Here is a 16233-nt window from a genome sequence, read left to right on the forward strand (position 1 = left end):
ACATCCTTTTTGAACTGCAATGCCCAGAACTGGATGCAGTACTTCAGCTGTGGCCTGACCAGTGCCACATAGAGGGGGAGCATCACCTCCCTGGACCTGTTCATGATGCACCTGCTAATGCATGACAAAGCGCGGTTAGCTCTGCTAATTACTTCATCACACTGACAACTCATGTTCATCTTGGAGTCGACGACTCCGAGATCTCTTTCCGCCACTGTGCTGCTGAGAAAGTCATCCCCCAGCCTATAGGTGTGCTGGTGATTCCCTCTCCCTAGGTGCAGCACCTTGCACTTGTCCTTGTTGAACTGCATCCTATTGTTCTCTGCCCGTTTCTCTAACCTGTCCAGGTCCACCTGGAATCAGGCACTTAGACACCTGGATCTCACTGAAAGGCAAGTCTGACCATGGGACTGAGGATCTTTCCTGAGGGCCAGAGGTTTTCCAGTGTGGCAGGATGCTCAGAGGCCTCGCAGGGATTTTCTGAGGTGCCTTGAAACACCTGGCTCTCATGGAGCTTTGTACCAGTACTGGGAGCCAGATGAGGACTCAGCATCTTACCTCAAAGCGGATGGCTCCACTCTGGTCCATGTCAAAGGCATTGAAGAGGAAGTGGGCGTACATGGTGGCATCTGGGAGAGGAGAAACAACACCTTGAGGCCAGCACCCTCTCTCCCCATCACTGCCTATGGCCTATCACCTCATGGGCAGGAATGCGTTTATCCTCTCACACCTCTGTGCAAGGCTATGTGAGATGGGAAACTAGGCACAGCTTGACTAAGTGATTTGACCAGGGTCACACAGGGAATCTGTAGCACAGCAGGGTTTTTCTGTTTATTCCAAGGCTAATACCCCAAATCCTGGCCATCTTTATCTTGGCTGCTTGAAGGGCCCTTGAAGGGTAACTCCAAGAGCTGAAGGTAACCTCCCAGCACAGTGAGGGAGGCAGAGAGATTTCCTTGTCACAGCCCAGCACTGACTGAGGCAGGTTTTGAGGAAACTTAGCTCCAAGTGAGAAACAGTTTGCAAAGTAACAACTGTTTGGGGCAGGGACCACCTTTGCATGTATGTCTGTGCAGCATCTAGGACAACGAGCCCCCACTGGGGCATCCAGACATACAGCAGAAATAAAGGAGGCAGTTGTCACCACCTGAGCTCCTTAGTCTCAGCTCATGCCCGGCAAGGGGCAGCAGTCCACTCTCTTTTGCTTGCATATTTCCAGTCCAGGAGCCTGGAGACCAGCTCCAGCCAGAGACTCAAGGGAACTTGGCAGACAAGGGTCTTCTCCTGTCCACCCCTGAAAACAGATATCTCCAATGCTCCATCATCCCCGGGATCAAGGTGGAAAGAAACCTTTGCCTTTGCTATAACAACCCTTTCCTTCCCCAGCTCTGCAAAAACACCAGAGGGGCATGTGTCAGACTCACCTCCCTGAGGGAAGAACTGAGCGTAGATCAGCTTGAAGGTTTCCTCGTTCACCAGGCCACTGGGGCACTCCTATGGGGAGAAGTGATAGAGAGATTAACCTCCTACAAGCCTGAGAACTATGCTCCTACCCCTTGTCTATCAGGCAGTGGGGACAAGTGTGACATATGGCCTCTCACCCCGTGGCTCTAACCTATAAGGAACTCAGTGCAGGAGCTTACACAGAGGCTCTTACACACCAGAGCATCCCACCGCTTCATAGTTTCATCGTTGGTAGGGTCGGAAGGGACCTGAGCAGATCATCAAGTCCGACCCCCTGCCATGGCAGGAAAGAGCACTGGGGTCAAATGACCCTGGCAAGGTGTTCGTCTAGCCGACTCTTAAAGACCCCCAGGGTAGGAGCCAGCACCACTTCTCTTGGAAGTTGGTTCCAGGTCCTAGCCGCCCTGACTGTGAAGTAGTGCCTCCTGATGTCTAGTCTGAATCTACCCTCTGCCAGCTTGTGACCGTTATTTCTTGTCATTCCTGGGAGTGCTCAGGGGAACAGGGACTCCCCCAATGCCTGCTGGTCCCCCCTAGCTAGTTTGTAAAGGGCCACTAGATCCCCCCTCAGCCTTCTCTTGTGGAGGATGAACAGGTTCAGGTCCCGTAGCCTCTCCTCGTAGGGCCTGCCCTGCTGTCCCCTGATCATGCGGATGGCCCTCCTCTGGACCCTCTCAATGTTGTCCACATCCCTCCTGAAGTGCAATGCCCAGAACTGGACATAGTACTCCAACTGCGGCCTGACCAGTGCCGCATAGAGGGGGAGGGTCACCTCCTTGGACCTGCTTGAGATGCATCTGTGGATGCATGACAAGATGCGGCAAGGTGTGACAAACACTTGGCAAAGACCTCTCTGCTGGTGAAACCTCCACCAATACCCCAAGACACCTCTACCCTCCTCCCACTCCTCTTGCGAGCACCTCTCACCTGGAGGAATCTCTCCCCAGGGATGCAGCCCTCCTACAGCTCTGATGCTGTGTCCATCCAAACCCAGCTAGTGCCCTGTGGCTCATCAAGCTAAGTGGGAACCTTTGCCCATAACCCACTCTCCTCTCTGCACTATGTGGTGCCTACTCCCCTGGGGCTCAGCTACTCTCAGAGGGGAGGTGGAGCTGGTGAAAGAACCCTACAGACACTCACATTTTTGAAGCCTCTGTAGAGTGATTGTAGCTCCTTCTTGGTGAACTTGGTCAGTGCCTGCAGCTGATCTAGCCCTTCTGGCTGATGCCGGACAGCTTCCAGTTCAAAGTCGCTGTCACTGCTATCTGGAAAGACACAAGACAAACTCTATGATGATTGAGGAAAGGAGACACCAAAGCCCAGGGTCTTTCCATTGCATGGTCCTTCCAAGAGTCCAAGGGTGCTGGAACTGCCACTTTTGATCCTTGGCTAGCCATGGACGTCACAGAAGCTGACAGATGTGCTAAAAGAGGGAGCAATTAAAATGCTACTTGTTTAGTAATAGCTAAACAATAAAGCCACTACTGAGGGACTTTGAAGGCCTGAGCAAGAGCTAATTCAGTGGTTCTCTTGGGGATCGCTTTCAAACACATGGGCAGTGGCACTGATATTTTTGGCAGCTGCCTGTGGGTGTGGGTGTGTGTGTTTATGAGAAAGAGAGAGACAGAGAGAGAGAGGTAGGTAGAGGAAACATAAGATTTCACACAAGCATGTGAAAGCTAGGAAATGCTAAGTGCAGGTGAACCTTTTAAAACCACCAGGCACCCTAGACAGGGCTTTAGCTTTCCATGAAAGTACCTGATGCCACATCCAGACCCACTCTAGCCAGCAGCACACCCAGCTCCTCATACTTGGATTTCAGATCAGGCACACCCTCGGCCTGCTTCATTACACACCAATCTGCCACACAACAAGAGCTCATCACAGGTGAGCCACAGAGATCTAAAAACCAGCTCCCTGCATCTTCATCTGCTGAAGGCTGAGAACAAAGAACTGCTGCTTACTCTCTGTTTTCTGGGCACATCAAATCCAGTGCTTTGCCTTCATCTATCTGTCCATCCACCCTGCCACTTTGCATCATATTAACAGAGCACTTTCTGTTCTCCTTCCATCTGTATCTTCATCCATCCTGTCACTTATTGTTATATTACTGTAATTGAGCACTTGTCATGGAAAATCAATAGCCATCTCCCCAGTGGTCTTCACTGAGTCTCTGGAACTTCTTCCTTTCTGGGGTAAAAAGGCTTATTTTGGGGACAGCATCTGCATCTGGGTTTTGTTTTTTTTTTTGTTTTTAAGTGTTTTTAGGCTGATTTTTTTTCTGGGCTGGTTTGGGTGAGTTATTGGGGTATGTTTGGCCAGGAGAAATTGTTCATGTTGTGTCATTCTTATGGCAAAAAAAAGTCTCAGATCCATGATGATTCCTCCAAGGATTGTGCAATCTATCACAGGCTTCCTTCCCAAGTATTGCATAGTAGTGACAGCAACTCCAGTAATAGTTTCATAGATGTTAGGGTCAGAAGGAATCTATTACATCACTGAGTCCGACCCCTGCCCTGGGCAGGAATGAATGCTGGGGTCAGATGACCCCAGCCAGGTGTCTGTCTAATCTCCTTTTAAATACCTCCGAGGAAGGGGACAGCACCACCTCCCTTGGAAGCCCATTCCATATTTTGGAAACCCTCACAGTAAATAATTTTTTCCTGATATCCAATCTGAATTTGCTCTCTTCCAGTTTGTGGCCATTATTTCTAGTTACCCCGACAGGCTCCCTGGTAAACACTGTATCCCCTATTTCTTGCTGCCCCCCCCCAGATGAGTTTGTAGGCAACCACAAGATCACCCCTCAGCTTCCTTTTGTGGAGGCTGAAGAGGTTCAGGTCTCCCAATAGGGTTTTTTCTGTAGGCCTTTAACCAGACGATGGGAAATTTAATATTTCCCATCAGTGTCTGCTACTAAGGTTCCATGATACTGCGCCATCAGAGACCTGTCCACACCCCCGAGTGGAAAAAGTGATATAAAGAGAGGGTTGGAGCTGTGAATGACTAACAAGTGTCTGATCCAAGGATTGTCAAGGTCAATGGAAAGAAACCCACTGATCTCAATGGGTTTTGAGAGAGGCAGTAATTTTGGGGGCCAATCCCTGCTGTTGATGGCCCATTTAGGGATTTCACTATACATCAGCATAAGACTCCTATGTGCAGAGGAGGTGGCCTCATTAGCAACTCAGCTTGCAAGGACTCTGTGTTGGGCTCCAGCCAGCCCTGGATTCCACCTCATTCTTTCCAGAAAGAGCAGGATTCCTCCCACAGCTGTAACACAGAAGAGCCTCATGCTGAAGGATGAATAAACTTATTCACATTTTTCTTGCCAACCCAAATTCCCCCACCAGGTCCGTTATACCCACTTGCTGTCTCTGTAAGCTGCATGGCAGCAGGTGGGCGAAGGCATCTGGAAAGTTCCTGCAGCCCCTGCATATCTAAATAACCCACTCCGAGGCTCTGTGCAAACACATCACAATGTCCTGCCCCCAGCGTCTCAATATTTTCCAGTGAATTCAACCTTGCCTGTGACCTGGAACCAGAATGGCAACACAGCCACTAAGTTCAGCTAATGCGATGAGGCTGAGCTCCTCTTTGATGTGCACTTGGACAATGATTCTGATGACCACGTCGATACCCTAAAGCAAAGGGCCAGAGGGTGTATGTTCCACAATGGAGAACTACACGGAGAAAGAACCTGTGTATGGGGGACTGTGGATTACCTGCATGGGCAGAAAATGATGAAAGACATGGATACAAGGACGATGCATTGACTGATACAAGCTGGCTGTGTTGGGTCAGACTTAGTCCTGTTGTAAACAGCTGCACCAAAGTCCACATGGATATGCCTCTTTCCATTACTGCTGGATTTAGCCTTGCAGTTGAAGAGTGAAATATGCCACAATGCTGCAGGTCAGCCATGGGTTTAAGCCTTTTTAAGCAGGGGCTTAAATAATGTCCAGGGCTTTCTAGACCTTAAATGCTGAAGGCTTAAGTGAGCGAGAAACAGTGGAAAAAACCTGGTCAGACCTACTCTCTGCCCTGTGTGATGGGCAAAATGGACCTACTGTGTGACCCAGGAAATGGCAGTTCTTATGTTCTTATGTAGGTCTTGTGCTGGACCACTGCACAATGGTGAATCTCAGCCAAGGTCAGCAACTCAAGTGAATATGTAACACTATTGCCAATGCAAATCATAGGAGAGGTGGAAAAAGATGCAGCTGGGCTGCAGGCAGACAGCACAGAAGGATGGGCACAACAGACTGAGGAGAGCCTGACCCATCAACCACTGCAGACAATGCAAAGACTCCCCTTGCTTTGAATGGGGGTTGTACCAAGGTTGCAGAGAAAATAGACTGTTGGGCACATGGGATTCATACCAAATGCTCTTCCCTAGACCAAACAGCACAGGAGTATCAATGGGACACTGGATCCTACAGAACACATTCAAGAGAACAGACCCTGCTGCATCAGAGCACAGACAAGTTTGGGAGATCTGTGCATGAAAGGAAAGAGAATATTATTATTAGTGATTTTTAATACATAGTGATCCCCAGCTGAGATCTCTGGACTGTCACAGTAACCACACGGCAACTCCAGGGCAACGTATGCTGTAAGGACCTGGTACAAGCTGGCAAGCTTCCAGTGAACTCAATGCCAACAGATGCCAAATGTGGACCTGACCCTACATCCAGTTTCAGAGCTATATCTCCTGGCCAGCGGCAGAGGTTCAGGAATGAGGCAAGAGGTCATTAGGTTAATAAGCCTAAGCGGGTTTTTTTGACCCCAGCTTCACTGGGGAGCAAGGACTCTCCCCCTGTGTTCAGGGAAAAGGTCTGTGTTCAAGTCCACACCCATCCCTATTCAGCACAACTCCTGTATGTCTCAGCAGTGGTCATCCCAGGCCTGCTGTGTGCAGTGAGGGCTGTATGTTTGCAAGCAGGTACTAGAAACCTGAGCTTGCTCTTATCTGGCAGATTTGCTCCTGTACTCAGTCCATGACTAGAATCGTACATGGGGATCTTGGGTGTGAGTTTGGGGCTCCCTTACTGATCGTGCTACCTCAGTTCATTTATCCTGTTCACTCTCCCTTTCAGCACCTGCTCTCCACCACTGCCACTGCACACAGGAGACTGCACAAGATGGACCTATGGTCTGACCCAGTAAATGGTAGATCTTATGTTCAGCCCCACTGAGCCTTGGCGGCAAGGTACTCTATTCCTGGGTCACTCACAGCCCTGCGTGTTCAGTACAAAGAGCTAACTGCACAGAAAGACGTAGACAGATTGGAAAGAGTCCAGTGGAGAATAACAACAATGATTAGAGACCCAGGAAACGTGACTTATGAGGAAAGGCTGAAAGAACTAGGGTTGTTTAGTCAGGAGAAGAGATGACTGAGATATGATAACAGTTCAAATACCTGAAAGGTGGTGATAAAGAAGATGGAAATAGACTTTCTCTGGCACTGTAGGGGACAGGACTAGGAGCAATGGTCTCAAACGGCAACAGAAGAAATTTCAGCTGGAGATTAGGAAGCACTTTCTGACAATGAGGTGATGAAGCATTGGACCAGGCTGCCTAGAGAAGCTGTGCAATCTCCATCCCTGGACATTTTCAAGAGCAGGTTAGACAGACACGTGGCTGGGATGGTTAATGATCCTACCCTGAGCAGAACTAGATGACCTCCTGAGGTCCCTTCCAACCCCACTTTCCTACAGTTTGCATCACTGAAGGGACTAGTCCCTAATACCTTGAACCACCTTGCAGCCAAAGCTATAACGAAGCCCTTTAAAGAGCTTCTCCTGGGTAAGTGTGAGGAGACTCGGCCCTGTGGGGGGGGTTTCCATCTCTTAGCCTTGTTGGCCCCATGCCTGCAGGCAAAGTCCATGGCACCTTAGCTGGGTGGAGGGCTGTGTCCAGCCTGGGCCCCGAGCCAGATTCACCTAGGTGCATATCCATGGGGATTATAGCAGAGGTGCTGGACTCCTGTTTCCTGAAGTATTTGAAAGCTGTTATCAAATCGCTACTCAGTCTTCTCTTCCCCTGCTTTACAGGATAGACTGCGACTTCATTGATCTGCTAGCTGGGCCCTCTCTACGCTATGACACTCTGGTATAAATCTAGAAGAGCTTGTCCAAAGTCATTCATTAACCTGGTTGTAAATGAGAACACTGTCTGACCCAGGGCACACCCTGCAGGTCACATCTGCCAGCTTTATGGCCAGCAATTAAACTTTTACTACTCTTGATGCCTGTTGGTCCCAGTATGCCAGCCCAGCTATGGACAGTGAGCTGGACCCTCCTCCAGGAGTTTGTTAATGAAGTTCTGGTCGCTGGATCTTTATTGGGATATGTGAGCTAGAAAGAGCAGTGTGACTCTCCCGAAGGCAGTCTGGCCAGCCAGCAACTGGAAGAGCTGCGTACTGATGCTCTTGCTGCTCCTGTGTAAGGCAGCGGTAGCTGCAGGAGCCCAGCTTCCAGGGGAACCAGGCCCTCTTGTTCCCAAAACCTTAGGGGGGGTCACTGAGAACATGTCTACATGGGGCTGTGCAGTGACACCCCTGCTAGCTCTGAGCTGGGATGCCTACACGCCACAGTGCAGTGCTGTGCAGAGATATCAGCTCAGGTCCCGGCTCCAGTGGGGCTACACGGGTGGGGTACCCCACCTGGGCGAATTAGCCCCATTTCATTAGCTGATGAGCACCAAGCTGACCCAGCTATGCCACTCCTGATTTGAGAGCCAGCTCACTTTGCCTAGGTGTACCCTGAGAAACCACAAACATGGAGCTCCACTCTGCCACTTTCAGGGAGACCGGGTGCACGTCAGGCCTGCCAACCATGGGCCGGATTGTCAGGTGGTGGAAGATGGACTAGCTCCATGGATTTCCTGATTTACACCACTAATGATCATCAGGCTTACATGCTTCAAAAAGGTTGCTGTTTACACAGAGCACACAGTCTCTTCTCCCATTCCCGACAGCCCTGAGCTACGTATGATATACATTACTCAGCCCTTGCAGTTGAGAGAGAATATATAGGATGGTTTAGGCATTGCAGCACTGGGCTGGAACTCAGGAGAGCTTGGGGATCCCTTCTTGCTCCAGCTCTTTATCTCCTCCATGCAGGGCCTCATCCCAAACCTGGGTCACGGATGAAGCCCTCAGACAGTTTCACCTCTTGGGGCAGGGACTACCTCTTACAATCTCTCTGTACAGTGCCCAGAGCGCTGGGACCCCATACCTTGAGTGGAGCACATGGAGTACAAATAACACGCAACTCTAACAGAGCCCCTAAATACCTGCTCCATAAATCCAGCTCTGTAGCTGCCCAGTAGTTACCTGCAGAGAAAGGGGCTGGGGCATGCACAAATAGAGGTGCCCTTAAATACATGGTTCTCGCGCAGCGAAGTCTGTATTCAGGCAAATATTCCACGTAATCAACACCCAATGAAGAGCGCAGGTGCTTTCCCAAGCAGAGCATCACCAGACTGTGTCTTTGCTATCCATGGTTCAATGCAGACCCCCACCTGATGCACCAAAACTATGGATTTGGCCACGTGCACAGCTGGGGGAACTGGACCTTCTGCATGAAGGCTGCAGCCAGAGCTTCTGAATTGGTCAGTTCAATTCCTGATCCTTGCTAAACTAGCATCGAATCAATTGTGGCAGGCTCACCCCATCTAGCCGTGGAGCCCATCAAACACACTGTCATGGCAACTGCAAGTAGCCTACCATCACCGTAAGGCCACCACAGCCATGTATTCAGGTGGCCCAGGAGCTAGCCACATGCCAAAGCTCACAGTACTGCTACTTTAGAGGCCATTACTATAGAAGGCAGTAATGGGGATTATCTTGGCTTGCTTGCTCCCAACTATCATTTGCTGGGCAGAAAACCACTCTCTTGGGAAACAGGGGAAGTGGCTCCACCATATTTCTTAGCAGAAGTCTTCATTCTGCAGCACAGTAATACCCAAGGGACTCTCACTGTTCAGAGAGCCGGATCCCTCCACAGGACAAGCACCCTAGCTGCTAGGAAATGTCCATAGGCATCAATCAGTCTTTACCCCTATGACTTTGATAAACAAGACCACTCCTTCACATTCAAGCCACGTCTATTCACCCTCCCTGCCTGACAGCCCAAGGATGTCTTCTCAACAGAGAGGGCAAATCCAGCCTCCCCAGACAGAGGGAAGGCAGCCTGCTGCGGACATCTCAAGAGCGGAGCTAAGCTCTGATGCAATGTGTGTTCCCTCTGCACCACCTGTGGACCGAGGCAGGCGGTTCCCATCTGTTCTCACTGGTCTTTATGCCACTGAACCGTTACACTATTAAGGGCAAGATCCAGATGGGCAACCTTGGCCCCCCCCGTGCAGCACTCAGGCACCTAGGTGACAGAAGCAGATCCAGGAGAGCCTGGGCCCGGCAGCCACGCACCATACGGCGCCTGTCTAATGTAGGATGCGCAGCAAGCATCAGCAGGAGGGCTGGATGGGGAGGTAGGCTGAGGTAGGTTTAATCTCCATCAGGTGAAACATGGCCAAGAACCTAGGATTCCCTTTTCCTGGAGGAGTGCTACACCATGAGGCTGTTGTACAAAAGGTGGCTCTCCCTCCCCAGTTTTTTTTAATTGCAGAAATATGTGTGTGTGTGTAACATATATACACACAACTTTACTTCCAACACTCTGCCAAGTGGCCCCTGTGGTTCACTTGGCAGAGTAAAGCACACTTTGACAGTTAAAACATTATAAGCCTGTTAGTTTGCACCACATATCCGCGCACCCATCTCCATAGCCATACCCCCAGCCACTGCCCTTCTCAGAAGGCCTGCCCGTGAAAACATCTATGTCAGACTCCTCTCCACCATTCGAGGTCTGCAATTTCTTTCCCAGTGATGAGCCTATCCTCAGAAGGGATCTGGATGCATAATTCTCTCCACTGTTTGCCCAAAGCACCTTACTCTGTTTCATTGATATGCCTCCTTGTGCCAGGCACCTGGTTGTAGGCATGCCTTGCCTACACTGGCGGTGCTGGTATGGCACACTGCATTTAGCTTTAGGACTACAATTCATAAATACATGTACACTAATATTGCCATTAAAGGATTCACAGGAGAGACCCCATTCCAGCTGAGCCCTGTATCATCTCTTTGCATGGGAGTCGGAGAGACACCTAGTAGGGAGTGAAATTCAGCTCCCAGGTGCATCCCATCCCAGCCTTACAACCCCCCACCCTCCCAGCTCTACTTCTGCTCAAGCGGGAAAGCTTGCCCACTTTGGGAGGAAGAGGAGAATGCCGCCCCCACCTTCACCTGGGCCAGGCATTCCTGACTTACAGCCCTGCCAATGCATCCCCACCTGGACATGGCATGATCACCCCAAGAGAAAGATGCATCTATCACTCCCTTTCCCAGCACCAAAGTTTCAAGATGGGGCCTGGTACAGTGCAGTGCCACCAGAGGATCTGCCCTGGGGAGGTGTATTCAGCTGAGAGAAGGGCACAGGGAGATGCAGGGGGGAGCTGAGACTTTTGGAGTTAAGCTTTAATCAACATGCTGGAGCTGGAGTGTGAGATTCCCCCCTACAGCAAGGTCAGAGTGAGCCCAGGACATGATGCGGCAACTGTGTTTTTTTCTAAACCAGGCTCGGCAGCAGCAGCACTGAACCAACCTGAAGGCCTCTGAGAGGTGCTGGCACAGCTAGGGGCTGCTCCAGGCTGCTCCTGCCCTCCCCTGGTCTCCTTCTTGCAGCCATGGTGGAGTAGGGGCTTGAGATGGGAACACTTAGGAATACCTCCCTGCCTCTACCTCCACCTCCTCCTCCTCTTGGGCCAGGCTGGGATGCTGCCATGGGAATGGTGCAGGGGTGCACTGCTGGGGTGGAAGTGGAGCTGCAGAACAGTGTCCTTGAGGGGTCCAGGGCAGGGATTCAGTTTCTTGATTTAAGAGCAAAACCAGCAGGTTTCACAGTGTGGTTAATATTTCATGGGGCCTGCGTGATGCTGAGATGACTTGTGGTTACTGATATGCCTGGCTCCTCTCCCTCTGATGGGGGAAAAGGGGTGGGCGCAGACAGACGTGGCGAGGACAGGAGGTTGGTAAATGAGGATTCCCAGCCAGGGAGCTGGAGACCCCCGAAGGGAACACCTCCCCTGGCGCTGGAGGGACTCTAGCGCACTGATGTTCAGAGTCACATGCGCGTGTGAGCATGTCGCAGGCCCTGCTTTGCTTCCTGCATGGCTCTCTGGTAGAGCCCCAGCAAGTGCCTGTGGTTTATCTCAAGCTCTAGATATGCCTGCTTAGATCTTGGCTGGTCCCTCATGCATTGGCCAAGGTTGCGGCATCTTCCCCCAGGGATGTGAGGGACACGGGGTGCTCAGGAAACAGGTGTCCCATGTTCCACACCAGGCCAAATTTGCCCCTGCTGTAATCCCCATGGACTTGCACCCAGGGTGAATTTGGCTCTGTGCCCACACTGGCCACAGCCCTGCATCCAGCAAAGGTCCCGTGGACTTTGTCTGACAGGGCTGAGAGATGGGAGTCCTCCCGTGTGAGGCCAAGTGTCCTCTCAGTAACTCAGAAGCTCCCCAGAGGTCAACAGAGTGACCCTGGGGCGAATGCTCGGGGGAGCTGGGACCACTGCAACCTGCGAGGAGACAGCAGCCTGTACCCTCTCCAATTTGAGCGCCTCTGTGTTTGCATGGATGCTGAGCCCTGGCTCTGCCTCCAGAGCCCAGCGCCGGGACTGGCTGAGTCAGCAGGAAAGCCAAGGGCTCTGGGATCCTGGAAGAGACTCTGTCCTTCTGCATTTGCAGAGCCGGCAGCTGCTCTTGGAGGGAAAGCACTCCTAGCTGCCCAGTCTCAGCCCTCAGCCCCAGCACAGCCATCTCAATGCCTCCTACTCAGATGGTGCCATTGAAAGCAGAATTTGGCCCTAGACTTCCAAGTTAACCCCCTCCCCTCCAAACCATCCTCTTCTCACTCCTGACTTTCTAAATGCAGCCAAAAACTTTTTTCACAACAACATCCTGCCCCTGCCACAGGAAAGGGAGAGAGGGAGAGAAGTTTTGGGGGAGTGGGGAGGTGGTGATGTGACAGCCCCTCCACTGGACACACACAAACAGAGCCGCACCAAGACAGAGTAAGTCTCAGGGGCTGTCACTCCCTACTAAAGGGAGACAAATCATAACTCCAGAGGGAAATTCAACCTGGATGTGGGGGTGGGGGGGGGGTTAAGGGGGAGCCTGGGGAAGGAAAGTCAGGGAAGCCAGCTGATGCAAGGGCCAAGGGAAGGAACCAGGCTGCAGAGAAAGGCACGGGGGAGTGTTACCTTCCATGGACATGGGCTCCAGGATCCCGAACTGCTTGAGGACAGCAATGAAGAGCATAATGACCACAGCCACGGCACAGAGCTCCATCCCTTGGATGCCCATGGCTGACCAGTGTCCCGCGACGGGCAGCGCAGCTCCGGGGGCATGCGAATCGTGATGTCCCCCGGGGCTGGCACAGCTCCGGAGGCACCCAGGCCCGGAACGGCGGGGCCGGCAAGTGGATCTGCGGCAGGGAGGAGCCCGTGGTCTCTGCCCTCGGCAGCTTCACATCTCCAAGTCCTCGGTCAGGAAAGATTGATGTGTAATATCCTTCCCCGGCTCTCTGGGGGGTGGGGGATGGGAGGATAGGGGAGAGGGGAGACTCGACTCGTGGGGCGTGAGGCTCTGCTGCGGCCCAGATGCAAGCCCCATGGAAGAAAGAAAACCCCAAACTTTCCAAACTTGGACGTCCAAACTTTTCCCAGCAGCAGGTTCACGGCATGGCTGTGTCCTCTGGGGGCTGCCTGGGCTGCTTTACAACTCCTGTAGATCCAGCGAGACCCTCTGCTAGGCTCGAGGCTCCATCCGTCCAGGAGACGGACTTATACAGCAGGGTCAGCAGGAGGTTGTGAGGGGCTCCCCTGTGCCCTGCGATGCTCTGACAGCCGGAGCATCCCTCCAGCGCCTCCATCTCAGCTCTCTGTGATGCCATTGGCTGCAGGACGGCTATAAAATTTCTTCCCCACGCTGCCCCCCGCCCCCTCTGCCTGCACAACATGCACACTCACCCCCGAGAGCTCCAGGGAGGAGGGAGAGGCGTGGGGCTGGCGGGGTGGCTCTCGTCACCGCGAGCAGGCCGGCATCGATCGAGAGGCGAGAAGGGCTCAGTCTCCGCCGGCGCTCTGGTTTGAGTTCTGTTTATTTCTGGCACGTGAAAGGTGACTCTCCGGCTGGCAACTGCAGCCTGCAGCCACACTGCTGATCTCATGGGGACTGGCGGGGGGGTGGGGGGTGTAACGGGAACTACTCCAACGAGGGGCAAGGCAGTGACGACCAACAGGGTCATGCTGGGGGAGAGTGGAGGATGAATCAAAGGGGATCAAAGGAGCATGGCTGGATTAACCCCAGGGGTGCGGGATGCATCTGCCACAATTCTTCCAGGGGTAGATATAGCCCCTGGGCAAAAATGCAGCTCCCATCTCCTGCCTCGTTACACTGAGAGAGGATGTAGTCTCTGGAGTCTTATGCTTGCCCCTGCCCTGCACTTGCAGTGCCTCCTGCCTTGCAGGAGAGGGGTTTTATTAAGCACTGCCAAGCTCATGTAAAACAGCCGGTTGCCTCTGCAGGGCAGGATGGATACAAAGGCTGCAGGGCTGCGCTTCTGCCAGGGCCCCACCCCGCCGCTCTGCAACCCCAGGAGCAAAACCGCTCCTTCTCTGTGCCACACAGAGTGCAGGAGGCTGTGAAGGAGACAGAGCAGAGTGCTGGCTCGGTCTTACACACACCCGCATGCACACAAACTTGGACCCAAGTTTTTCATTAGGTCCAGGGACACAAACCTATCTTGCCTGCTTGTAGTGCTGCATAGATCCTGCTAAAAGCACACCCACACCTACGTTGCATACGCATGTTCATACATGTGACACAGGAGCTGGGGCTGAACATGGTAACATGAGCCTGAGGGGTGTGTCGGGGCAGGGGTAGGGGCAGTGTAGAAAATGGGTAGGGGTAGTGGTGGGTGGTGTAGCAGGCAGCTGGGTGGCACATGACAAGCCCTGGGGCCAGGAGCCAGAACCATTGCACTATGCCAAGGGCACACTTTTAAATACGGTATGAGTCAATTATGCTCTAGGCATATACACCTTTAAATACTGTAAGAGAGTCAATTGTGTTCTAGGCATATAAACCTTTAAATATGGTAAGAGCTGGGTGTCTTGCCCCTTATGCAGGGACGGGCTCACAATTACAGGGAGAGGCATGGCATGCTGCACCCCTTGTATGTATGTCACTGGGACAGCACGGACCTGGAAGCAGCTCTCCATGGTATCTCCAGGGAAGGGTCTGGGAAAAGGGATGTCACGAGCTCAGCCCAGTGCGTGGACACTGAGTAGAGTCTTCCTGGCAGGGGGTCTGTTGGCACGTGGGCCCCACCAAGAGACTGTCTGCATGGGCTCCAACAGCTGCAGGGGCTTGGATTTCCCCTCCTGGCATCAAAGTCTTGGTCCAGCTGGAACAGGATGCCTTGGATTACATCTCTGCACCTATTGATACCACAGAGCCCTAGCTTACACCTGCTGCTTGATTTGGTGCATCCCACAAAGCCCCAGTTCCTGGAATCATGAGATTCTGGGCTCACAACATCCACAAAAGCATAGACATTTCTCAGTCTCCTGGCTGTGGAGAGAAGCTTGGACACACACACTGAAGGCTGCCAGAGACCAGAAGAGCGAAGAGAAATTAGCCACCATTTTAACCAGGACTGGGGCAGGAGGAACTCCTGAGTCACGAGCGCTATATGCTTGGGGTCAGCCATGCTGCTACTTAAGCGGATGACTCCCCAAGGATAAGGAAACGCTCTGGGGATGTGGGTGCCCTTGTGTAGCCATGCCGGAGCAATCGGCTCCTCTATAGGCAAGCTGGGACCCCTTTTACTCTCTGTCCTGGGAACACGCTTGTATACCTGTGTGCACAGAGGCCCTGCGTGTCTGCGCCTGTTGACAGAGCAGATGGAGCTCTTTGGCTGCAAGTCTCCGGACCTGTTGGTGCTTATCCATCCCTATTAATGTCATCGAACTGGCACCAGATTTGGGGGAAGGGGAGCCAACAAAGATTATGACCCCAGGTGTCCAACTTGAAGGGGGACATGAAAGCAGCAGCCCTATGGCCCTGCAGTGTCTGTGGGCTCCATGCCAGAGCTGGCTGCTTGTCAGGGGAGGTTCTTCAGGAATATAAGTGATATCCTTCTTCACTTAATAAGGGGCTTAAGGTGAAGAAAGAGCCACCCCAACCCTGAGGCCCTTCTAAAGGAGCAGCCTCCTGACTCGACTAGCTGCCAGCTTTCAGTGCTTCAGAAGAACTTGTCCAAGTGCCGTAACAGTTGGAGAAGGAGAGGCCCCAGCATCCTTAAGAGATTTGCTGAGGTCCTAACTCAGCAAAGGCTGCACCAACATAAAGCCCTGGAGTGAGGTTTATTCCCCCGGTACAGATACTAACTCTGAGCCCAAAATTCACGAGGAGGAGGAGGACCCACCTGCTTTCAGTCTCAAGGCTCAGGTGCAAGGAGTTGTGTTAATACTTTTTTAGGCCCTTGAGCAGCAGGGAACAGGGGCACATGTAGGCACCAAAGTCTACATACGCACCTACCAGGTTGAATAGGATCTGGGCTGGGCTAGAAGAACCAAAGCTATGCACAGTGAAGACCTTTTCAACCTCCTTTCCTCTACAACATCCACAAGCAAGAAG

At 52.3% G+C, this 16233-nt stretch overlaps 1 protein-coding gene across 3 annotated transcripts in view; it reads right to left on the reverse strand.

Annotated features, from left to right (window-relative positions):
• The window catches only part of KCNIP3 (potassium voltage-gated channel interacting protein 3), a 62382-nt gene that overhangs the window by 7474 nt on the left and 38675 nt on the right, over positions 1–16233 (reverse strand). For all 3 annotated transcript variants that reach the window (XM_059730560.1, XM_019481132.2, XM_019481133.2), the window contains exons 3-5: positions 2605–2729; positions 1425–1494; positions 559–629 (exon numbers count right to left, since the gene is read on the reverse strand). In XM_059730560.1, coding sequence (XP_059586543.1) covers positions 559–629; positions 1425–1494; positions 2605–2729 — 266 coding nt within the window. The remainder of the gene's footprint in view (positions 1–558; positions 630–1424; positions 1495–2604; positions 2730–16233) is intronic.

This window comes from Alligator mississippiensis, chromosome 7, assembly GCF_030867095.1.
Source record: "Alligator mississippiensis isolate rAllMis1 chromosome 7, rAllMis1, whole genome shotgun sequence".
Classification (NCBI taxonomy): Eukaryota; Metazoa; Chordata; order Crocodylia; family Alligatoridae; genus Alligator; species Alligator mississippiensis.